The following is a 25,876-nucleotide window of genomic DNA, read 5'->3' on the forward strand; positions in this document are numbered from 1 at the left end:
GCTGTAAAGAATGTTTACCTGTACAGAAGGTTACTAACGTTTACTCTTTTGAAGGTTGTTTTTTTTTGATAACAGACTACACACTAGAGTCATCTTTATTCCTTGTGTTGCGAGGACTTTGTGGACTTATGGAACCCATAAGGAATGGTAATGCTTGAAATTTCTGTTTTCTCCGATTTGAGGTACAGTGGAGAACTTTGGTTATACCAGCTATAATCCTCTAGATAGAAAGGTCATCTTGGACTTAAATTGAAGCTTATAAACTTGGGAAGTTTTTCATGTACATTTGAGGCAGTGATATATATAATAAAATGCTTGAAAATGATCACTTTTGATGACAATTTGTCAGGCGGACAGCCATTTTTTAGTCTTTTGGGGTATGTTGAGGGTGATATTTGACAGAAAAAAGGCAGCAATGCCCAGAATCTTTTTTCTGCTAGTTTCCCCTATGTGTCAGGATACACCATGCAAAATTTTAGGGTTATATGGCCATTTATGTAGCTGCAGTACCTTTATATTCACAATTACATCATTCCACCAAAAGCTTTTCCCAAAAAGGGTGTTTTTTGGCCCCTGAGACCAAACGGGGCCGAGTTGGGGGTGGTCATTATCAACTTGTGATGGCCCAAGGTATAAGATAATAGGAAATAATAGTGAAAAAAAGGTAGCAAAAACATCCTGAGGAGTGGACCTGGCTCCCGGCCTATAAGAATGTGCTACAAAAGTCATAGAAATTACAATCATTTATTTCAATCTCTGCATTTAATAAACTACCAGTGAGTATTTTAATCACAGCTTGTAAATGTTTTAAATGAATGTGTATGTGTGTGTGTGTATCAGGCACGGATTAACGCACGGGCCTACTGGGCACTTGCCCGGGGCACTGGGCCAGCAGGGGGCCCTGTCAAATTGACTGTGTCTATTCTTTTCAAATAATTATTTTAATTGTAATTTTATTTTCAGTAAAATTGTTAAATATTGAGGAATAATGTGATTTTTTTTTTTATTATAAATTATTATACAATTTTTTTTGCAGTTGCAAAGTATTAACTAGTAAATAAATCAAATAAATAATTTTAATGTATTGCTGCACTGTTGAGAGGGACATCTAGAGGCGAGTGAAAAGAATTGCGTAATATAAAAGTCACGTGTAGAAGACGGTTACTCAAAAACCAAAACAAAAATGAGTTTAAAACCACAACCAAGTTTCAAGACTAGAATTTTTCTAGTCGATTAGTAGTCATTTATTTAAGCAATTAGTCGACTAATCTCACGTTAATATTAATTTCTGCTTAAATACTGAGTGCATGGAGGCATATAGACTATTCCGCGCTCAAGCGCATACATAAATCTTGCCGCAAAGCACCGGCAAAAGCAGGCTAATGATAATTACCTAGGCATTTTTATTGTTTAATAATAAAAACTATATATTTCTAAATCAGTGTCGGCTGCAAACATATCTATATCTCTGCTGTAAAGTGGATGCGCCTTTAGAAAGAAATGCACCTTTCATATCAGCCTAATCAGCCGGTATTTGCTTTCGATTCGAATTTTTTTGTTTAAAAGTGGACATTTCAAGCTTTATAGAAATATTCATCATGTCTGTGAGGCTATACACTGTGTTTGTTAATTTTTTGAGACACGCTCCAGTTCACGCCACGGAGACCATGAAAGCGCACCCTGTTTGTTTTCTTTTATTTTACAAAATCACAACGTTTTCTTGTTATTGTGCGTTTACAAAAATAAAAGTAGCTACTTGCGACTGATGCATTATTCTTTTCTGTATATGACCAGTGTTATATATTCACGAGGCAAACAACCAAATGCTAGCAAACATGCTTTTACTGGTGTTCAGGTCACACGCAGATTACATCACATCAACACACGTGCAAATCACATCACGTGACTTAAATACCCTCTCCCAGGCATAGGAACCAATGAATGCACATCATGCATATATTACCATTATCCCAATACACCACAACCAGGAAATATTGCTTATTTCAAGTTGTTTCCACTGTTGATAGGAAAATGCAAGTGTTCGCGCCAACGCCTGCCATGCAGTGCGCGCTGCACACTCCGCACAAACACTTTGGATATGCATTTATCTAGGTTAAAGTTAGAGCAAGCTGCCATGCCAGACGGATAAGTCCTTTTCATGTTTAACAAATCAAATCATGCATTTTCTACCTACCGCAAGTAAGCACTGCACCAGTTTGAAAAAGGTAAAAGCATAACCAGCGTAACAAGAGTGGGGCCCCACTAAGGGGGATGCAGAGATGTTGCTGCGTCTTTATATTAACATTTCTGATTGTTTAAATGATCAGCCCTCGGGGGCCCCCTTAAAATGCCTAGCTTGCCTGCTCTATTGCGGCGCCTATGCATACAGGTGCAACACTGTTGTCCAAAAAATTGGTGAAGGGGGCCTTTGAGACATCCGTGCCCAGGGCACATCATCGCCATAATCCGTCCCTGATTGTAATGTAAGTTTGAATGTCTTTCAGGAGATTTAACTCTCCTGTCAAGCTGTTGGTGAAAATAAGAGCTTGTTCTTCAGTGGTTTGCCTGGTTAAATAAAGGTTAATAAGTTACACAAAAGGGAACACCGCATCAGAGTAAACAACACATGCATCTGAACGACGTTTTACTGTATGCTTAAGAGTTTATTTGAAGCGCTGAATATGAAGCACTTTTCCTGCAGCAATTTCATCAATTAGTTGTTGCATTACTAGGTATTTTAAGTTAGTTTGTTGGTTGTGTTGTGGCTTCGACAAAACCTGAGAATCTTAAATTACATGATCAAGGTCACACATTTTTCAACATGTGATTAGCCTTAGTACTTAGTTCAGAGTCTGAAATATTGATTATTCCTCTCGTATCATGTCTGTTAGAAATGAAACTTGTTTGTTTTTAGCAGAACTGCCAGAAAGCATCTGGAAGGAGAGGACGGAGAGAACGCCAGTGATCCAGAACCTGCAGAATGAAACATCAAGATACTGAAGAGCATAGAGGTTGGTGTTTATAGGTGGGTTGCAGTCACGTGATTGTGATGACGCACGAAATTCAGATGGAGGGCAGGGAGTGAAGAGCGGAATGGACGAGATGGAGGAAAGTCTGAACCTACTACTTTAGACGCTATTACAAGAGAAAGATATAACACAAAATTGAACATATGTTGGACGTTATCCTTACGGTATGAAGAGGAGCGATTTTTCAACTGAATTGAAAGATTTGCCTGTAACATTACGTTTGTCTTCAGTTACAGGGGTAACCGTGGGGAGTCAACCCACAGCCGCTTCACAAAATGTGAAGCAGTAACGTTAACACTTATTGTCAGATAACGTCCATAATAATTAGACTTTTGGTTCGATTTTTTTGAACGTTTTCAGTGGTTATGAGGAACAGTGTGAGAGACAAATTTGGTAATCATTGTAACATTAAACCACGTCATGTCATATTGTCAACATGGTAGCCTACTTATGAAGCAGAATAGTGGGTCATATGTCTAATGCTTTTTGAAAACTTAAGGCTTTGTTCTTCATAAAACGAGTCAGACATCATCACATTTTTGTATACATTTTTATTTATTTACATTAGTAAGCTACAGGACATAGTCTTTCAAAACATGACCTGCGTGAAAGAGAAAAAATAATAATGCGTCATTGTACCCAGCACATTTCAAACTAAACTGTGAATATTGCACACACGGGCATTTTCCGATTCGGCTCCTCCCGACCGCAGGCTTAGGTTTGCAAGACATTTTGTCTGGCGTTTTTCGGTCAATTTCTTGCATTTCCCCCCTTATGAACAACAACTTTTGGTAAACGAAAAAACTCCTTGTGGTTTCTCGGTTTGATCGATTTGAGCAACCATAAACGACGCAAAACATAGGCATTTTGAGTTTGTTATAGTGCTTCCTAAATGTAGCACATTACTTCCTGCCCTCCATCTGCATTTCGCGCCATGGCAACGCAGTGATGTGACGTCATATGCAAACAAGCTATTCTTGATTCCTCATTCATTCTTCATGATGAAGAACATGCTGATGCTCACCAGATTTACTTTGTTTCATGACCAAACTAGTGATTTATAACACAAATCATCTTCATGACATTAAAATAGATCATAATCGTGCACAGCCGTTGTTGACCAGATTTGATGAGATTAAAATGACTGTTGAACTCATCAGTGATCTTGACTTTGAGCTTCACTTTTCATTTCACGTTTGTCTCTCATTTGAAATCTCACATGATTTAATGTTTCTTTTAGACCTGATGGACGGGAACGAGAAAGGAGAAACAGAAGCCAAAAAAACTCTTCACATGTAAATCAAGTCTGAAGAATCTCATGAGGATCCACAGCGGAGAGAAACTTTACACATGTGATCAATGCGGGAAGAGTTTCACTCGGGCCTTCGTTCTGTAATCACTTCTTCCTTCTCATTCAGAAGAAGAGCACCAGAAAAATTAACCTGAAAAAAAAAAAACACTTTAATGTTCAGGAGCTGAAGAAGAGGCCGTAACACTTTTAACAGTGACATTAATCTGATATTAATTTTAACTCATTCATTGTTTTTCAGAGATCTGTCTCATTAGTTTAAATTTTTATACATTTTTTTTTGTACTTCATGTTATGATTGATTAAACTCATTATAATTTTATCAACAGCTGCTTGTTATTGTCCAGTTTTATTTTCTGCTGATTCTTCTTGCTTAAGGAATAATTCCATTATTTTCAGTTCTGAAAGCAACGTTTACGAGTATTACGTTTGTTTCTGGGGTTACTGATGTTTGGCGCTTTTTACATCCTCATCATAAGGAATATACATGGACAAATAATGCTCTTTCTCGTAAATCAAGAATTGATTTTTGGCTCCTATCTATTAATGCAGTCCAATTTGTTTTGGATACTCAGATTATTTATGCACCTTTATCAGATCACAAATTAATTTTAATTTCTTTAATTGGCAATTCAAATAGGTTGTAAAAAAATCTGTGGTTACTGGAAATTTAATAATAAGTTACTTTCAGATGTAAAATTTGTAGATGGTGTTAACAAAATTTCTTCTATTCTGGTCGATGAATCTATGAATCATATCCAAAGATGGGAATTTTTTTAATTTAAAGTTAGGCAATTGGCAATGCGTCGAGGTAAAGAACTTAAAAGAGTTAATTCCCAAAGATGTCTGTCACATGCCTGTCCTGTCTTGTCATGCACATGGGTGTTTTATTGTTTTGAGCCATGTGCTCGTGTCTGCCGTTTAGCCCCTCCCATCTTGTTATCCAGTTATTGGTTAATTTGCCCCACCTGTTGTGTTCGTTACCCTCCTTTGTTTGTTCCCCTATTTAGCCTCCTTGTGTTTGTAGTCTTGTGCTGGTTCGTTGTCTTGTAATGTTCTCCTGTTCTCCCGTGACCCGTTTGGTATGTTCCTTTTTGAAGTTGTTGTTTTGTATTTAGTTATGTTTTCCCCCTTGTGGGTTTTGTTTTGTGTTTTGTTTTCTCTTTTGTAAATAAACATTATTTTCCTTTTGCAATTGAGTCCTCCCTGAGTTTCTTTAGTCAATACGTGACAGAACGAACCAGCCATTTTGAGGACTCAGCAAATAGTATGTTTAGATCCAGCAGTACGGGTTTCCGAATCTGTCCCCCTACCACCAAAGAAGAGAGGAGGGGACGACTCAGTAATCTAACATCATTACGCCAACAGGGACAGTCGGTGGGTGGACTAGCTCAATTTTTTTGGACTCTATCAAGAGGTATGGGATACAATGAGGCAGCATTAAAAGAAATTTTTAATTCCTGTCTTGATGACCCATTGCCGGGGTGGGAAATGAAGGGTCTGGAAATCCTGGACTTTTGGGGTTTTTCCAGATACCTTGAGCATCGGAGTCAGTGGGACACAGCAGTCACGTCTGGGTCTCCTGAGAAGATTACCAACACACCTGAGCTGGTGAGTGGAACTTCCCCTAAGGCGGTGGGCTCGGTGCTACCGTCTTGCCATCGTAGGCGGAGAAGGAGGAAGGTCGCGTCTGCCCAGCCAGAGACTGTTCACGTCGCGTCTGCCCAGCCAGAGACTGTTCACGTCGCGTCTGCCCAGCCAGAGACTGTTCACGTCGCGTCTGCCCAGCCAGAGACTGTTCACGTCACGTCTGCCCAGCCAGAGACTGTTCACGTCACGTCTGCCCAGCCAGAGACTGTTCACGTCACGTCTGCCCAGCCAGAGACTGTTCACGTCACGTCTGCCCAGCCAGAGACTGTTCACGTCACGTCTGCCCACCCAGAGACTGTTCAAGTCACGTTTTCCCAGTCAGAGTCTGTTCCTGAGCCGGTGGTGTCTGTTCCTGAGCCGGTGGTGTCTGTTCCAGTGCCCGAGCCGGTGGTGCCAGTTCCAGTGCCCGAGCCGGTGGTGCCAGTTCCAGTGCCCGAGCCGGTGGTGCCAGATCCAGGGCCAGTTCCAGTGCCCGAGCCGTTGGTGCCAGTTCCAGTGCCCGAGCCGGTGGTGCCAGTGCCCGAGCCGGTAGTTCCAGTGCCAGCTCCAGTGCCTGAGCCGGTGGTGCCAGTTCCAGTGCCCGAGTCGGTGGTGCCAGTTCCAGTGCCTGAGCCGGTGGTGCCAGTTCCAGTGCCCGAGTCGGTGGTGCCAGTTCCAGTGCCATTTCCAGTGCCTGAGCCGGTGGTGCCAGTTCCAGTGCCTGAGCCGGTGGTGCCAGTGCTGGTGCCAGTTCCAGTGCCTGAGCCGTTGGTGCCAGTTCCAGTGCCGGTGGTGCCAGTTCCAGTGCCGGTGGTGCCAGTTCCAGTGCCCGAGCCGGTGGTGCCAATTCCAGTGCCCGAGCCGGTGGTGCCAGTTCCAGTGCCCGAGCCGGTGGTGCCAGTTCCAGTGCCGGTGGTGCCAGTTCCAGTGCCCGAGCCGGGGGTGCCAATTCCAGTGCCCAAGCCGGTGGTGCCAGTTCCAGTGCCCGAGCCGGGGGTGCCAATTCCAGTGCCCAAGCCGGTGGTGCCAGTTCCAGTTCCTGAACCCTGGCCGCCCGAGGGGTCGTCTCCGCCCTGGCCGCCCGAGGGGTCGTCTCCGCCCTGGCCGCCCGAGGGGTCGTCTCCGCCCTGGCCGCCCGAGGGGAAGTCTCCGCCCTGGCCGCCCGAGGGGAAGTCTCCGCCCTGGCCGCCCGAGGGGAAGTCTCCGCCCTGGCCGCCCGAGGGAAAGTCTCCGCCCTGGCCGCCCGAGGGAAAGTCTCCGCCCTGGCCGCCCGAGGGAAAGTCTCCGCCCTGGCCGCCCGAGGGAAAGTCTCCGCCCTGGCCGCCCGAGGGAAAGTCTCCGCCCTGGCCGCCCGAGGGAAAGTCTCCGCCCTGGCCGCCCGAGGGAAAGTCTCCGCCCTGGCCGCCCGAGGGAAAGTCTCCGCCCTGGCCGCCCGAGGGAAAGTCTCCGCCCTGGCCGCCCGAGGGAAAGTCTCCGCCCTGGCCGCCCGAGGGAAAGTCTCCGCCCTGGCCGCCCGATGGACGGTCTGTTCCTCCCTGGCCGCCCGATGGACGGTCTGTTCCTCCCTGGCCGCCCGATGGACGGTCTGTCCCTCCCGTCCCGCCCTGGTCTGTCCCTCCCGTCCCACTCTGGTCTGTCCTCCCGTCCCACTCTGGTCTGTCCCTCCCGTCCCACTCTGGTCTGTCCCGCCCTGGTCCGTCCCTCCCGTCCCGCCCTGGTCCGTCCCTCCCGTCCCGCCCTGGTCCGTCCCTCCCGTCCCGCCCTGGTCCGTCCCTCCCGTCCCGCCCTGGTCCGTCCCTCCCGTCCCGCCCTGGTCCGTCCCTCCCGTCCCGCCCTGGTCCGTCCCTCCCGTCCTAGTGGAGCGTCTGGTAGCCGCTCCTTAAGGAGGGGGTTATGTCACATGCCTGTCTTGTCATGCACATGGGTGTTTTATTGTTTTGAGCCATGTGCTCGTGTCTGCCGTTTAGCCCCTCCCATCTTGTTATCCAGTTATTGGTTAATTTGCCCCACCTGTTGTGTTCGTTACCCTCCTTTGTTTGTTCCCCTATTTAGCCTCCTTGTGTTTGTAGTCTTGTGCTGGTTCGTTGTCTTGTAATGTTCTCCTGTTCTCCCGTGACCCGTTTGGTATGTTCCTTTTTGAAGTTGTTGTTTTGTATTTAGTTATGTTTTCCCCCTTGTGGGTTTTGTTTTGTGTTTTGTTTTCTCTTTTGTAAATAAACATTATTTTCCTTTTGCAATTGAGTCCTCCCTGAGTTTCTTTAGTCAATACGTGACAATGTCAAGTTCTTCTTAATGAACTTGATAAATTATTGTCCAAGGAAAATCTTAATACTGAAGAGGAAACATATCCATCTAATTTGCGAAATGAAATAGATGATCTTTATCTTGATTTAGCCCAAAGGTGCATTCATAAGATCCAGGGCTAAATGGTTAGAAATGGGAGAGAAAAATACCAGCTATTTCTTTTCTTTGGAAAAAAGAAATATAAAAAGAAATTCTGTAACGGCTTTAAAAATTGATGATAGCATTAACAAAAACCCCTCTGAAATAAATAACTATGTATATTCTTTTTTTAATAAATTATATAGTTCAAATTATAATGTAAATTATGTGAATTCCTTTTTACAAAAAATCAAACATTACATTCCAATAATTTCAAATGAGTTTAAAACAATTTGCGAAAAGGACCTTACTTTAACTGAACTAACCAATTCAATGCAGTCTATGAAGAAAGGTAAATCCCCGGGCTCAGACGGCCTAACTATTGAATTTTATGCACATTTTTGGGAAACTATCAAGAGACCACTACTTAAAATGTATAATGATTGTATTATTAATGAAGAATTAAGTACTTCTATGAAACAAGGGCTCATCACCCTAATACCAAAACCAGGTAAAGATCTTCTCTCACTTGACAATTGGAGGCCAATCACATTACTAAATATAGATTACAAAATTATTTCATTAGTCTTTGCCAAAAGACTAAAAACAGGTTTGTCTGATATAATTAATGAAACACAAACAGGTTTTATGCCTAAACGACATATAAGCTGTAATATCAGACTAATCTTAGATCTCATAGATTATGCACATCTTAATTCAGATGCAATCATATTGTTTCTAGACTTCTACAAAGCATTCGATACCATTGAACACAAATTTCTATTTTTGACACTAGAGTTGTTTGGCTTTGGAGAGAAATTTATCAAATTTGTTAAAATGATATATAAGGATATTAATAGCTCGGTTCTTTTACAATTTGATACCTCTACTAGATTTCCTATTAATAGGGGAGTGAGGCAAGGTTGTGGAATTTCTCCTTTCTTGTTTGTGTTAGTTGTGGAATTACTCTCTCTGAGTGTTCGCAATAATCCTGATATTAAAGGGGTGTCCATTTTTGACCGTGAGATCAAAATTTCACAACTTGCGGATGATACAACCCTGTTTTTAGAGAATACAAATCAGGTTCTTGAAACAATTAATGCATTCTCAGAGGCTTCTGGTTTGAATTTAAATATTCCTAAATGTGAAATTCTTTGTTTATTTGAATCTCATGAAATTTCTATAAATAATATACCCATTAAAGATAGTGTGAAATATCTTGGTATTCATATCTCTAAGAAAATATCTCTTAGACAAGATATGAATTTTCTCCCTAACATTAAAAAAGCTAAATTAATATTTAACAATTGGCTTCAAAGAGATTTATCTTTTCTTGGTAGAGTTCTTTTAATAAAAGCTGAAGGTCTAGCTCACTTTATTTATCCATCCTTTTCATTTTTTGTCCATGAGAATACCTGTAAACAGATAGTTTTAGTCGTTATTTTAGTCGTTTTTTTTTTTAATAGTTTTTTTGGAAAAACAAACATCAGCATCTGAAGAAACAGGTTTTATGTGGTAAAAAAGCTGAGGGAGGTTTTGAAATGCTTGATTTTTTTTATGTTAATAATAATTTTAAATTGAATTGGGTAAAGAGTTTTGTCAATTTGCCAGAGTCTATTTGGTATTTTATCCCACATATCTATAAAAAAGTGGGAGGGCTTAAGTTTTTGCTCACCTGTAATTTTTCTCCTTCTAAGCTTCCTATAAAGCTTTCTAAATTCCACGAACAGGCTCTTTTGGCATGGAAACTTTGCTTTGTTCACAATTTTTCCCCACATAAAGTTCAGCTATGGAACAATGAAACTATACTTGCTAAGAACAATTCGATTTTTCTTAAGAATTGGCATGAAAAATGTATTGATTATCTTTGTGATTTGTTAGATCCACAAGGGAATGTTTATTCTTATTATGATTTCATGTCTAAACATAATTTCCCTGTTATTCATAAGGAATTTCTTACAATGGTAAAAGCTATACCATGGACTTGTTCATCTAATGAGATGTCATTTATCATTTGAAGAGATTGTAAAGAGTGAACAGAAATTTATGATTGAAGATAAGAGTATTTACGACCCAAAATGTAATAATAACATTTTAAGAATTTTATTTCTTTTGGGAATTTTTTTTGGAATTCTTTGATAGATAATATTAATTGGAAAAAAGCATGGCTTTTACCTTACAAATTTTGTATCCCCAAGTTTAAAAGCCATTTTAAACAAATACGTTTTAAGTTTTGTTTTAAAAAGCACGAGATCTGTTACAGTACGAATGTCCGGGGGGAGCTTGTTCCAGAGTTTAGGGCCAGCAACAGCGAAGGCCCTATCACCCCACTGTTTATACCTCGACTTCGGGACCTGTAAAGTCCGTTGATCAGAAGACCGCAACCGCCGATTTCGTCCACCAAGAGTTAAGAGCTCAGACAGGTACTCAGGAGCTAGCCCATTTACAGCTTTAAAAACAAACAATAGAATCTTAAAATCAATCCTAAAACGCACCGGAAGCCAGTGTAACGTAGCTAAAACTGGAGTGATATGTGCGCTTCTGTGTACGTTAAAAAACGAGCAGCAGCATTTTGTACAAGTTGAAGACGAGAAAGAGATGTTTGACTCAGACCAACATAAAGAGCATTGCAATAGTCAAGCCTTGAACTAATAAAGGCATGCAAAGCCTTTTCTAAGTCGTGTCTTTTGAGAAAAGGCTTAACTTTAGCCAAAAGATGCAGTTGAAAAAAGCTACTTTTGACCACATTGCTAATTTGTTTTTACCGAATTTCATGCCGCAATCGAAAGTCGCTCCCAAATTTCTGACAGTTTGCTTGGCGCACAAAGTCAAAGCTCCCAAACTTAAAGCTGGATTACCTGACATGCATTTTGTATTGAAGATTTATCTTCGTTCAACTTGAGGAAGTTCTGAGAAAGCCAGAGCTTAATATGATCAATGCAATTATGCAGACGGTTTAATGCAATACTGTCATTTGATTTCATAGGCAGATAAATTTGTAAATCATCTACATAGCAATGAAATGACAGATTATACTCGTTTATTATAGCCCCTAGTGGCAACATATACAAAGAAAAAAGGGTGGGGCCAAGAATTGAACCCTGGGGCACACCACAACAAAGAAGAGCCGACGATGAGGAGAAATCACCCATTGTGACAGAAAAACTCCTATTTGTCAGATAGGAGCTAAACCATTTAAGTGCGGATCCTTGAATACCTACACAATGCTCAAGGCGTGCAAGAAGGATTGAATGGTCCACTGTATCAAATGCTGCTGTTAAATCAAGGAGCACTAATACAGTAGGATCCCCTGAATCTACAGACAACGCTATATCATTGTGAACCCTTAACAGTGCCGACTCAGTGCTATGACGCGATCTAAAACCAGATTGAAATTTCTCAAACACTGAGTTATGTTGTAAAAAAAAAGCTTGTAACTGATTAAAAACAACTTTTTTCAACACATTTGACAGAAAGGGCAGATTTGAAACTGGTCTAAAATTAGACAACACATTAGGATCGAGATTGGGTTTTTTAAGCAGGGGTCTAACCACGGCATGTTTAAAGGCATCCGGGACAGAACCAGAACTGAGACAAAAATTAAAAAACATAAGCAAATTTGTCCCAATAGTACTAAAAACTTCCTTGATCATCCAGGCAGGGACAATATCTAAAATACAGTTGGTAGGTTTCATGTGGCATACAACCTGAGAGAGCATCGACAGATAGATAGGTTTAAATTCCCCAAAAACAGCTGAATACAGAGAGGATCAGCAGGTACAAACACACTAAGATTAACACTGACATTTTGCCTAACTAAAGCTACTTTATTGACAAAATAACATAAAAACTTCTCACACATACTGGTCAAAGCCTCTGTCAAAGCAAAAGTATGTGGATTCAAAACAGAGTCAATAGTGTTGAAAAACACTTTAGGTTCATGACAGCTGTCAACTATGACCGAAGAGAGATAGCCCATCTTTGCCACCCTTACTGCCCTCTGATATTCCACAAGACTATCCCTTAACATTCCCAGAGAAACCTGCAATTTGTCCTTCTTCCACCTCCTTTCAGCTTGTCTGCAGTGTGCCTTATGGACCTTGTGTTGTCATTTAACCAGGGGTCCACTTTAGGTTTAATAAACTCAAACCGATAAGGGGCAACAGAGTCTAGAATTTCAGCACTTGTAGAATAGAATACCGAGAGAATGTTATCTGGAGAAGATGGAAGAATCAACTCATTATTGGCATAAAACTGAGAGCCCAAGAACATCGAAGCAAACTCTCCAGCTGAACAGGGTGTGAAACAGCGACGCCTAGAGACTGATGGTACAGGTTTAGGAGGTTGTGGAACGCTGATCTCAAATTTAATGGGGAAGTGATCCGAAAAACCCGATTCTAATATTTCAAGGACTGATACTGAAAGACCAAGGGAAATAATGAGATCCAAAGTATGGCCAAGATTATGTGTTGGCCCATTTACACATTGATTAAGGCCAAAAGAATTTAACACATTTTTTAAATCATTAGCAAATAGATTTGAGGGGCAACAAACATGAATGTTGAAATCCCCACAAATCAGGAGCTTATCAAATTTCGGAACAACATCAGCCAAAAACTCAGAAAACTCACAGATAAAATCTTTGTTTGGTTTTATGGATCGCATATGGAAATTGAATCCAGGTAAGCTCGAAGCCTGACACGAACTCCACCTCTCTTTCCACGTCCCCTGCGATGGTTTTTATTTTTATTGTTACGAGGTAGAAGGCAGGGCTGACGTTGTAAAGAAGCTGGTATAGACGCAAGGAAAGGCGGTGGGGTCTTCGACTGTTTGCCAAAACCGTAGATTGGAGAAGTATAGTCCGTAGAATTGCCTATAGTTAAAAGGGTCAGGCGATCATACACCAGCAGCGGTGACACATTTTGAGAGATTAGTAATAGGAACAGAAAAATTAACAAAAATCTCAGCAGAGGTAAACGGCGAGCCACACACAACGGCGCCATCTTTTCCTGATAATAATATATATATATAAAGAATTTATGAGAATTTATGATTTCTGTGCGGATTTAACTACTTGCTACATTTTATTAAATGCTGCATAAACTAGTTTCAGAGCTCTGTACAGTTCATTATACAAAAAACATCTGCATGTTTTAATTGGAAAGTTAGATTACATATTTACAATAACCTATGTTATATTAAAATATTTCTATGATAATATTAAAAAGGTCTATGTTGTTAAAAATAACTATCCTGCAATGTTGCGGGAACATTATTTTATTGTTGCAAAAAAATAAAAAGAGCATTCCTAGAGCATTATTATTTAGTTCCCAACACAATGACAAAACATGAACCAAATACCAACGTTAGGGGAACGTTCTGTGTTTGCTGGGAAGCCCCTGAAGCAAACGTAATACTTGGCTTTCAGAACTGAAAATTATGGAATTATTCCTGAAACAAGAAGAATCAGCAGACAATAAAATTGGACAAAAACTACAAGCTGTTGATAAAATTATAATGACTTTAATCCATCATTACTTGAAGTACAAAAACTAATGAGAACAAATTACTAAAATAATTGATAGCTGCAGCCCTACTTTACTTTTGCTTTAAAAATGATTTCATAGAAATTTGGATTTTCTTGAAGTGGAAATGGCATACAAGTCAATAAGCGCTCCTCTGCCGCCATCTACTGTTTATAGTTCTAATTGAAAATTTTTAAAAAATTATGTTGGTTTGCCAAGTATAAGTTTTCCTAAATTTTAAAACGTTTAGTTTTACAAATGGGGACAATCTTTGAAGGATGAACAAATCATGTTTTTTGGTCATCACATTAAAAATAACGGTAACGCTTTAGATTACAGCCTGGAAAGTACTGTTTAATTAAGGCGAGACACTACAGGTGAATAGGGTAAAATTGTTAACTTACAGATATAACCATCAAACTTTACCAGTTGATTACTCACATGAATAGGAGAAAAAAATGCATTGCAAGTTTTCCGTAATTTTATTTTTAAATATGCTAATGAGGCTATATCTAATTAAATATGCGCTAATTTGCATATATTTTGAAGTGACAAATCTAACCATTGAAAAAAACAAGGTACAGAATTATTTTTGCATTTTGTTGATATATTCAATGAAAAGACATTTTCAGAGGGGATGATGAATATCCCCTTTTGTTACCCTGTAAATCAGAAAATACTGGCAATAGCCTTAAAAAATGTATTTTGCCCTATCCCAGGTGAAAAAAAAGTGCACTAAAATACATTTTATTTAAGTGCACTTAGTACACTTCCATAATACACTTTCATAATGTACTTAAAGTGCTCTATTTTCGACACACTTATTTTGCACTTAATATACTAAAAGCTTATCTTTAGTACTGCTTAATATAAACTTAAAATCATCTTAGTGTACTCAATTGTGCTTTTTTGAGACACACTGAAGATGAATTTAAGTGTATTTTTAATATACTATTTCATATTTTTTAAAAATGTATTTTGTTACCACTTTAAGTATAATTGAAATCATCTTTAAATACAATAATAAACTATTTAAATTATAATAATAATATTAAATTATATACAAATTATACTTAGAATGTATTCCTAGATTAAAAAAAGTGCACTAAAATACATTTTATTACACTTCCATAATGTACTTAAAATGCTCTATTTTCGACACACTTATTTTGCACTTAATATACTAAAAGCTTACCTTTAGTACTGCTTAATATAAACTTAAGATCATCTTAGTGTACTCAACTGTGCTATTTTGAGACACACTGAAGATGAACTAAAGTGTATTTTTAATATACTATTTCAGATTAAAAAAAATGTATTTTGTTACCACTTTTAGTAAAACTGAAACCATCTTTAATGCGTTTTAAATACACTTATAAATTACTTAAAATATAATAATAATATATAATAAATATATACACATTATACTTATAATGTATTCCTAGGTTTAAACAAGTGCACTAAAGTACACTTAATTAGTACATTTCCATAATGTACTTAAAGTGCTCTATTTTCACGCACTTATTTTGTACTTAATATACTAAAAGCTTATCTTTAGTACTGCTTAATATAAACTTAAAGACCATCTTAGTGTACTCAACTGTGCTATTTTGAGACACACTGAAGATGAACTAAAATATGCTTTTAACATACTATTTCAGCTTTATTTTATTTTGTTACCCCTTTTAGTACAATTGAACCCATCTTTAATGCATTTTTAAATACACTTATAAATTATTTAAAATGTAAGAATATACAAATCATATTTATGTATTGCTCACATATTTTTATATAGTAAATAATTTCAAATATGTTTTAACTATGTTAACAGTACCTTTATAAAACATTTATTAAAACACAGTAAAAAAAAATATTTGTATAAAAAACACACACTTTGAAAGCTAGTAAACTTTAATGTATTACCCAGTGTACATCAGTACAGCAGCATATGTAAACTGTAAAAAAAAATACATTAACATAAAATACAGTGATCTGCAGAGGTATTATAAACAACAAAAAAACTAACTTCAATAAACCCAACTAGTCAAAGTGCAGTCATTAATAGCTGCAAACAGTTACAGTACTGTTACAACTCAAACCATCTTCATCCTTCAAGTGAATTGGAGTGATTGGTCTTTGAGTTTGCCTCATTGTTGCATTTCCTTCGAATCAGTGCTCGCACCTCAGACGTGTTGGAAATTGTTTGATCAGTGTCTATGAAAGGGGAAAAAGATGAGTTTATTTTTATATTAAAGCAAAATTAACCTCTGTTTAAAAAGTAACTGTTCCCTTTCAAAAGGGAATTTGCACTGCTTCGATGATGCTATTGGGGAACGATGTTCTCTAGGCGCCTCTTTAATACTTCTGAGTCGCACTAGTCGTGTCATAGGCTGTTGCCAGTCAAATTCTATTGCCGTGATTTCAAACAGCGGTTCACATGGAGGGTGTTCCTCATAGCGTCATCAATGCAGTGTCTCATTCCCTGTTCTCAGGGAAGAGAGGTCGTAACCTAGATGTTTTTTTATTACAACACAGTATGATGTTTTGACATTTCTCTCTGTTGTACATACAAGGTGAAAAAGACATACTGTTACATGTATTATAAATGCATTAAAGTATATTTGTTTTGTACTAAAAACATACTTAAGTACATATTTATTACATTTAATAGTAAGTCTTTTCACCTGGTAAAAATGGAATTCTCTAACGTGGCATGTAATGCTTAGTTCATATATTTTAACAGTAGACATTTAATATAAAATGTTAATGTAATTCAGAAAAGGAGTTAATAAAATATCTCTTGAACAACTGTGAAGTCTACATGGTATGTCACTGTATCACAGCAAAAAAGGGCAATTTAGGCTAACTGTTTAACTGAAAAAGTATACCCAGCCAACAAGAATAATAATTATAATGTACAACAAATGCTAATCTTGTTTTAGTCAGCCCCCTTTGACTTTGAGAGCAATAAAAAAAATTAAAAAAAGTTCCGTACAGAAACACATACACTCTACAAAGAGTTAAGGAAATTAGAAGTAGTGCAAAATATTGTAAGCCAGGACAAGTGACTTGCAGCTGTCCCAAAAAACAATTAAATAAACAGATTTTTACATGAATGAACACAAATTAGGCTAGACTAGGAAACTAGGAAAAAATGTTAGAAAAAACTAGGACAAAAACTAAACAGTGAGCTATTTATTTATGCAAACAGCAACTAAAACTTACCAGTAACTTCTGATAGCAGTATCTTCATCTCTTCTAATTCGACTTAAAAAACTTGGCTCTGATTGGTCAAATTGAATGTAGCTGAACTGAAAAAGACATGCTGTTACACAGAGTCAAAAATACGACTGGCAAAGTAAACGTAAATGTAATACAAATCTTACCTAGAAACATAATGAGGTTCCAAATGTCACACGTTATGCAAACTTGAAGATGGAGGAAAAAATAAAAACAACACTAACAGTTACGTTTTCTATTAACGTTAGAAAAAAAATCTAAATACTGTCATGATCACTCATTAAGTAGTTGCAAAACATTTAAGAATTCCGTTAATCTTAGAAAGAAAAACTGAGATATCGTAGGCTAATGAAACATGAGAGATTTAACTTATCCCTCTGATGAACGATTTACCTGTTCACGTTTGAAAAAGTGAATCGCAAAAAACGTCACCTAATCCATATGAATCACGTGGTTTTCTCCAAGTCCTCTAAAGAAACACGATCGCTCCAGTTTAAATTTACACTTAATCTAAATTATTAGAAATATAATCACATTCAGTGAACGCACAGCAAGCTCTGAGTGAGTGTCTCTGAGCTCAGCTCATAAATCATAATTATCACAAGAACCAATCACAGACGTTCAACGGCTCTGGAACCAATCAGGATTAGTCAAGTGTGTTATTCTTGTTTTTCAAATTTAAACAAGTACAACATATTTTTGAACAACATTTAAACATCTTTGGAAAATGTATCTATGATGCATTTAAAATATGATGTTGCATTAAAAATATGATGTTGATGATATCCTTGTGGGAATTTCAGTAGTAAAAACATATCATGTAATGGACAACAGCCCTTTACAAGTAGCCTACAAACAAGTAAAAGTGAACAACATTAATTTTAAGTGCTTATTGCAATGCTTAATAATAGTTGACAAATGTTTATAATACATTAGAAGTTGGTACATTATACAAAAAATCTAAAATATTAAAATGGTAAAATCATAAATATTACAAATATATTGCAGTAGGAAGTGTTTAAAGTACTTTAAACACACTAAAAGCTTAATCATTTAGCTATGTTCTTACACAAGCTACACAAATGTACTTTAATTAAGAGCAACATAAGTATGTTTTCTTTAAATACACTAAAACTTCACACAAACGGTATATTGTGTTTAGCATATTTCTTAATCTAAGCATATTTATTACCAATCTACTTGTGCACTTTTTAGAAATAAATTAAAAGTATGCTTGTGTTTAGCATATTTCTTAAAAGTATAATTAAGCATATATTGATTACCAATGTACTTGTAGTGCATTTGTTAGAAATATATTAAAATGATGCTTGTGTTTATCATATTTATTTAAAGTATAATTAAGCATATATTTATTACCAGTGTATTTCTAGTATACTTTTTAGAAATATATTAAAATACAATTCAATGTATTTTTTATGCACTTCAAATAAGCATGTTGGTAATACAAATGTATTATACTATTTGTATTTCAAGTATATTTTTAATATATTTAATACTACGTCTTTTTCACCTTATCTGAATACACTTAAAATCAATTTAAGAATTAGTAATATTTAGTTTATTTTTATAAAGTGTACTTAAATAGCACTTTTGGGAAAATTTAATTTTTGACTATTACATTTTGAATATATTTTAAGTAAAATCAATTTAATTTAAACTTATGATAGCTATCTAAAAGTGCACTAACAATGAACTATTTTTAATGTGTTAAAAATGTACTTGTAAGAAATACACTAATAAAACACTTCTGTGTATTTTTTCAATAGTATATCTTTTTTCTTATGCACTAAAAATACATTTAAAATATCAATGTTATTTAGTATATTTTCGCAATTACACTTAAGTACTACTTAAGTAAAAATATACTTTTTATTAGTGTATTTATAGTGTATAATTTTTACATTTTTCTTTAGCACAAAAAATAAGAATGTACTACAAAAGTACTTTCTTGTATTTAAGTGTTTTTTTAGTGCACTCAAGTACACTTTTTTTTCACCTGGTACCACGGCCTTGCCTACAGAGAGACGCGGTCTCCAGTTTCACCCCCACCCCCACACACACTTTTCCCGCATTTTTTCAAATATTGCCAGTGGGTGGAGTCAGGCTCTGATCAGGGGGTTTAGTTACCATTGACACTATCCAACATCATGGCACAGCTGTGCAGTACAATACACATGACATTTCCCACAATTAAGACATTATTACATTGTAATAAAGTATATGTTGTCCAGGTGATCTGGCTTATTAGATACAAAGACAAGTCTATTAATGAATGTGAGGAATAACACCCCATTACTTAGCATTAGATTTAGCAATTTATAAATAATCGATTAATATATTGATCCCAAGGTTTTTTTTTTCTTTCAGTAATCTACAACTGTAAAACACTATCACATATATTACATTACAAATATGTGCTATTATCTTTATGATATCCAGGTAAAGACTTATTAAAGTTTATGTGATCCTATTTTAACTTTTTTTTAGGAGAAGAGCTATATTACTCATTAATGATATTTATAGTCCCTATAAAGGGACTGTCAAAAGCATCAAAACTAAAGTGGTCTATGGGGCTGATGAGGCTAACAGTATTTTTGAAGATTTTCATGCCAGCCCTGCTGGGGCACATTGTGGCCAGACTAAAACTAGGGAAGCAATATCGAAGAGATATTACTGGCCAGGGATGTCAGTAGACATCAACAAGTGGGTAAGTCAGCACTACAATTATTTAATGATAAGACTTGTTATTTCATAGTCAGTTTTATATAACTTTTTTCTATATTGTTCAAAATGATTAATAAAAATGTTACCCTGGTATTTACAGTACTCATCTTCATTAATGAATTGTCATTTTTTTCATAACATTTTATCATCAGGTTTCCCAATGCTCAGCTTGCCAGGCCAGTGGTGCATCGATTAAGCAACCAACACAGTACACTCCCATAAAGGTTAGTTAATCCAAATACTGATAGGGTTCCAGTGTAAAAGCTATTATTTAAAATAAAATGTGTGCTTTATTAAAAAAAAGGTATAGAAAAGATGCTGAGTGCATTTATCACAAAATCTAAATCGGATAAAATCTCTCCATGTTAGAAACATTAAATCCAGCCCCGGAACCCGTCAAAAGATATCCGTTTGTCTGGTGTATATGCAACCCAGCAAACAGAAAGTCTTGTCTTTTGTCTAGAAGCAGGAGACAAAGTGACGATAATAAAAGTGCAGAGTTAATTTATTAATCTTAGTTGCATATGTTTAAAAATTCTTCATCTAGATGTTATATAAACCAATGCTCAGACTTAGGCTACAATTACAGTAGGCTACAATTACAACGAGCGTTTTTATACCAAGACAACTAAAATTTCAGTGACAATAAACACCTTAGGGACTATAAATTAGGGAATGAACTTGCGCTCTCAGGGTGGTTCAGCGAGAAGAGGAGGCGTGTTCCAGTGCAAACGTTCCCTAGTGCTATTTTGCAGTTTCAGAAAACAATTCCACCCCTGACCAGAAAAAAATATTGTTTAAAGTGCATAACGCACATTCACTTAGCAATTCCCTTTTTGCGCTAACTATACATAATATTAGAGTTAGGGTTAGGGTTAGGTTTAGGGTTAGGTTTTTTGAGGATATTACAACAGCCCACCCCCCCCCCCTGGTTTAGGTTAGGATAGGGTTAGGGGTTAGGGGTTAGGGTTAGGGTTACCCTAACCCTATTCCTACACATTGTAGCTTTAAATGATAAATTATGTAGGCCTAAATGATATGTCAAATAACAATAATATGAATAAAAGATAAATCAACTATATAAATTACTGATTAAATTATAATTTATGTAAATTATATGTCAAATGAAATAAAGAAAATAAAATCAATGTATGGTTTCTCTCTTAAAGTAAAATTGGTTGTTATTGAAAACCCTTAGATTCTTCACCAGGCAGTATAAGTTAAGTTTCTGGATGAAAACTATTCTAATGTTAAAATCTTTTGCTGCAAGGTTTCTCAGCCATTTGAGTTGGTGGGGATGGACCTAATTGGGAAATTGACAGAAACCAAGCATGGACATCAATACATATGCGTGATGATCGATTACTTTACCAAATGGCCCCAGGCTTACCCTTTGACATCAAAGGCAGCCAAGGAAGTGACAAAATGCATTATTAAATTTGTCCATCAGTTCGAAGCCCCCAAAAGGATTCTTACTGACCAGGGGAAAGAATTTGTCAATGCTGTAAGTACATTCTGTAGTTCATTCAGTCCTATGCAGAATTTCACTATGTTGTTGAGAGATTATATATATTACTTTCATAAATATATATTATTTAAAACAATGTTCCCTTATGATTGCAGATTAACAAAAGTGTGTGCGAAATTCTCAACATTAAAAGAAGCCTATGCTCACCATATCATCCACAAACAAATGGACTAGTAGAGAGAATGAATAGCACAATTCAGAGGTGGGTCCTTACTTGTATTCCTTAATAGACCACATTAACATACAACACATACAACATTTGATACTTAGGTGTCATTAAATGTGTATGTGTTTATACTTATTGTATGTGTGCCTGTCCACCGAAATTATTGATTATTATTTTTTCAGAGCCCTGAGTAAATTGGTTGGTAACCATCCTGAAACATGGGATGATTACCTGGATGCTGTGATGTTCGGTCTCCGAACAAAAAAGCAGATAACTACGAAGTACTCACCTGTTACGCCCTGTGGCTGTATTTGTGAATTATGCGCTCTTGGGAGAGTGTCACCTACTGGGCAAGTTATGTATTGCATGTTTCCATCTTTTGCTCTTTCTGACTCTCTCTGTCATAGATTGCTAATTGGATTCCAGCTGATGGCCATCATTCATCAGTACTGAGTGAATGCTACAGAGATCCAAGGTGTATAAGACGGCAAAGAGACAACGCTGGGGTGCTGACGGCTACGCGCTCACTCTTTGTCCTGATCCAGACTGGTGTTCTTTTGTGTATTTTAGTGTGACCAAGTGTGGTCTTTATTACCTCTTAACTTTGTGAATGAACTTGTCAATTACAATCTATGAGAGAGTGTGTGAACGCTATGGTGGGTGTGTTTATGATTCTTTTGTGTTATTTTCTAATTTATGTAAATACTTTTGTTTGTCTTTCTTTGGAAGCGGTAGGGAGAGGGTGCCATTTTCTTTGAATCTAAAGTTTTGTTTATGTTTATGGTAGACAGGGAGATAGGTAAGACTCTGTCTTTTCTTTTTTTTTTTGTTGTTAAGGTTAGTTAGAGTTTTCGTGTTTAGTTAGAGGTTTTTTGTTTGTTATGTTGGCCTGGCCCTCTCCTGAAGATTTGCTTCCTTTGTTATTAATAAATTTAAGATATTTGCTTAATTTTGTGTTTGTGCTTTTCTGGATCAGGGGATTGATGTGACCGTCAGACTTTTTTTATTTATTTTATTTTACATTTTGTTACGACTTCATTTAACCCCTAGACTAACATTGAGGTTCGTAACACACCCTACTATTTGATGTTCGGCAGAGAGGCTCGTTATCCGTCGGAAGTCCCGGAACACTACATGGTTGGTTTATCATCTATGTATCTATCTGTCTATTATTTTGTTCACTAAATAAGGTACAGAGACATGCAAAACTCACTTTAATGTAAGTCAGTGGTACTTAAACTAGGGGACATAGTGCCACTGCAGGGGGGCATGTTGAGCAGACCAAGCAATGTTATTTTCCTAAATCTAAAAGAACAACTTTGAGAACCACTGAAGTAAGTGGTTAATTCTAACAGCAAATAATGTCTGTTCAAAGCTTGACAACATTATGGAGGACATAGTGGGACAGGAAGATTTGGCTCAGGACATTCAGCGACAACAGAAGCTGATGGAACTTGTCGGAGAAAATCTTGCCAAGGGGCAAGAAAAAACAATGGGCAAAATAAAGGCAACTGGTAAAACATCAGACTTCAAAGTCGGGGACAAAGTTTGGAGACAAAACAAAAGGAGTCAACAGAGAAAGGGGGGGAAATTGGAATCCAATTTTTTCGGACCATATACCATCAAGGCAATCCAGGGTAAAAGTGCTGATCTCCAAGATGGCAATGGGGCAATATTTCACAAAATAAACATTGACCAACTAAAGTTGAGCGTTGATGACACACCACGAGTACCACACTGGGATTTTAAAAAGAAAGGGAACACTTCAATGGTTCCGCCAAAACCACCTGCCCCACCACAATCAGCCACAGGCCCACCAGCAACAACCCCGCCAAAACCACCTGCCCCACCACAACCGGCCACGGGCCCACCAGCAACAGCCCTACCAAAAGCACCTGCCCCACCACAACCGGCCACGGGCCCACCAGCAACAGCCCCACCAAAAGCACCTGCCCCACCACAACCGGCCACGGGCCCACCAGCAACAGCCCCACCAAAAGCACCTGCCCCACCACAATCAGCCACAGGCCCACCAGCAACAACCCCGCCAAAACCACCTGCCACACCACAACCGGCCACGGGCCCACCAGCAACAGCCCCGCCAAAACCACCTGCCCCACCACAACCGGCCACGGGCCCACCAGCAACAGCCCCGCCAAAAGCACCTGCCCCACCACAATCAGCCACAGGCCCACGAGCAACAGCCCCGCCAAAACCACCTGCCCCACCACAACCAGCCACAGGCCCACCAGCAACAACCCCGCCAAAACCACCTGCCCCACCACAACCAGCAGCCTTTCCGGCCACGGGCCCACCAGCAACAGCCCCGCCAAGACCACCTGCCCCATCACAACCAGCAGCCTTTCCGGCCACAGGCCCACCTGCAACAGCCCCGCCAAAACCACCTGCCCCACCACAACCAGCAGCCTTTCCGGCCACAGGCCCACCTGCAACAGCCCCGCCACCGACTCATGGACATACTCTAGCTGTTGCAGAGAAATGTAAGATTTATTTTTATTTTTAATGGAAGAGATGTTAATACCAAAGCACACTAGGTTCATAATTATGTCTCAATCACCCTTAATGATTTACATGAGACTGTGACTGCTGTATTAAATGTATGGACAATGTGGTTACAATAATGTATGTAGTGATGCATTAGGAGCTTCGATTGCATTTTAATTGCTACTTACATTTTCCACATTGATTAATTAGATATTTTTATTATTATTTTACTTCTTTATTCATTATTTTCGGCAGATGTACAGGATGCCTGGGCAGGAAAGAATGCCCATGTCCTACTCTCTAGAGTAGGGGCTTACCAATTATTTTACTGGGATATTCAATTACTTGGTCCCAACAGGGAGCTGGAAAGTGAGGTATGTACACTACAGTTTTAATTGTTTTTTTAAATCAACTGTAGCCCTCAATGTATTTGTTTTATAATTCTATCATAATCTCTTGTTTAAAATTTCTCAACAGTCAATTAATGCATATCTAGCAGTCTTGGTGCGCAAGTACAATGCCCAGAATACTACAAAGGCATCATTCATTGATTCATTTGCAATGACATCAATTTGGAAAAGAAGGACTCTAAGACTCAAGGTCTGTATTGGTATAAAGGATCTCATTGATGTACTATTCAGATTAATTCCAAATTCCCATTGTAATAAAGCTAAATAATATAAATAAAATGTCATGCTTTAAAATAATTTAAATACATTTAAAGGGATAGTTCCCACAAAAAATGAAAATTCTGTCATCATTTACTCACCCTTTTAAAGTTTTTCTAAACCATATTTTATGGACAATTCAAATACCACAATATTTTTTGTTACATTTTAGATGAAACCCCTGGAGTACGAGATCATTGTGGGAATAATAAATGATCATCACCACTGGACACTAGCGGTAAAATTTACTATATACATATTATAAAAGTAAATTACATCAAAGAAGAAAAATGCACTGCCACAATATGTTGATTTATGCTTGATTCAGTAAAGAACTAACGTGTAATTTGTTTTCATGAAAAAGGTGATCTACCCACAACAAAAGAAGTCCCTGTTCCTGGATCCACTGGGAGAGTCTAATGCTGCGTTCACACCAAACGCGAAAATGCGTCTGGCGCGAGTGATTTCAATGTTAAGTCAATGGTAAGACGCGTTTACGCGCGTCTGGAGGTCTTGCGGCGCGAATGAGGCGTTTAGCGCGGCGCGGTAGACGCGAATTCGCCTCATTCGCGCGTCTAGTTCGCGCGAATGACGCGAATTGAGCGTCTGGCGCGTTTCGCGCGTCAAGCGCGAATTGTGCTTTTTGTGCATCACGCGTTTGACGCGAATTCGCGTCTGCCGCCCGAGTTGAAAAATCTGAACTTCTGCGTCAATTCGCGGCGCGTTAACCAATCAGGAGCCTGCCTGATTGCTACTGTCACGTGGTGAACTGACAGTTTATAATGTTATTTTATGTTTGGCCTCAATAAATTTTGTAATATGACTAAAATGCACAACAAAGCAAATAATCTTTCACATAAAAACTCGATTTCAATATATGAGAGATACTCATTTTGTATTGAATGCTATTTATTCCATATTCTAGATTATATGAAACTTTATTAATCTAATGTAAAGACAATAAACACAATATAAAAACTTTTCAAAAAATCACAGGACAGGTTTCACTTTTGGAGGCTGGCTCCATTTATTATCAAAACAAAAATAAATGACAGATTAGGTGCGTGAGAGGGTGAACCTCGCACCGGGCTGTACAGCGCGGGCTCGTCATGCAGAGACCACTCGAGGCCGAGGCTTTATACGGCCTACG

The 25,876-nt window shown here is 38.1% G+C and overlaps 3 protein-coding genes across 5 annotated transcripts in view; 1 reads left to right on the plus strand and 2 right to left on the minus strand.

Annotated features, from left to right (window-relative positions):
* The window catches only part of LOC307163322 (uncharacterized protein), a 326,027-nt gene that overhangs the window by 202,142 nt on the left and 98,009 nt on the right, over nucleotides 1-25,876 (minus strand). The gene's annotated exons all lie outside the window — the stretch shown is intronic.
* LOC307162833 (uncharacterized protein) overlaps nucleotides 1-25,876 on the minus strand; it is a 302,806-nt gene that overhangs the window by 164,533 nt on the left and 112,397 nt on the right. The gene's annotated exons all lie outside the window — the stretch shown is intronic.
* LOC307162607 (uncharacterized protein) overlaps nucleotides 1-25,876 on the plus strand; it is a 73,303-nt gene that overhangs the window by 25,004 nt on the left and 22,423 nt on the right. Inside the window, exons 4-5 of one of the 3 annotated variants that reach the window (XR_013821945.1) lie at nucleotides 2,915-3,025; nucleotides 4,270-5,525. Coding sequence is in view for 1 of the 3 variants with exons in the window: in XM_079878050.1 (XP_079734176.1) it covers nucleotides 2,915-2,965 (51 nt within the window). In the remaining 2 variants the exon portion in view is untranslated. Of the gene's footprint in view, nucleotides 1-2,914; nucleotides 3,026-4,269 lie in introns of those variants that run through there. The other 2 variants (XR_013821946.1, XM_079878050.1) reach the window with 2 other exon arrangements.

The sequence above is a fragment of the Squalius cephalus genome (genome assembly GCF_949319135.1).
Source record: "Squalius cephalus genome assembly, chromosome: 1".
Lineage (NCBI taxonomy): Eukaryota > Metazoa > Chordata > Actinopteri > Cypriniformes > Leuciscidae > Squalius > Squalius cephalus.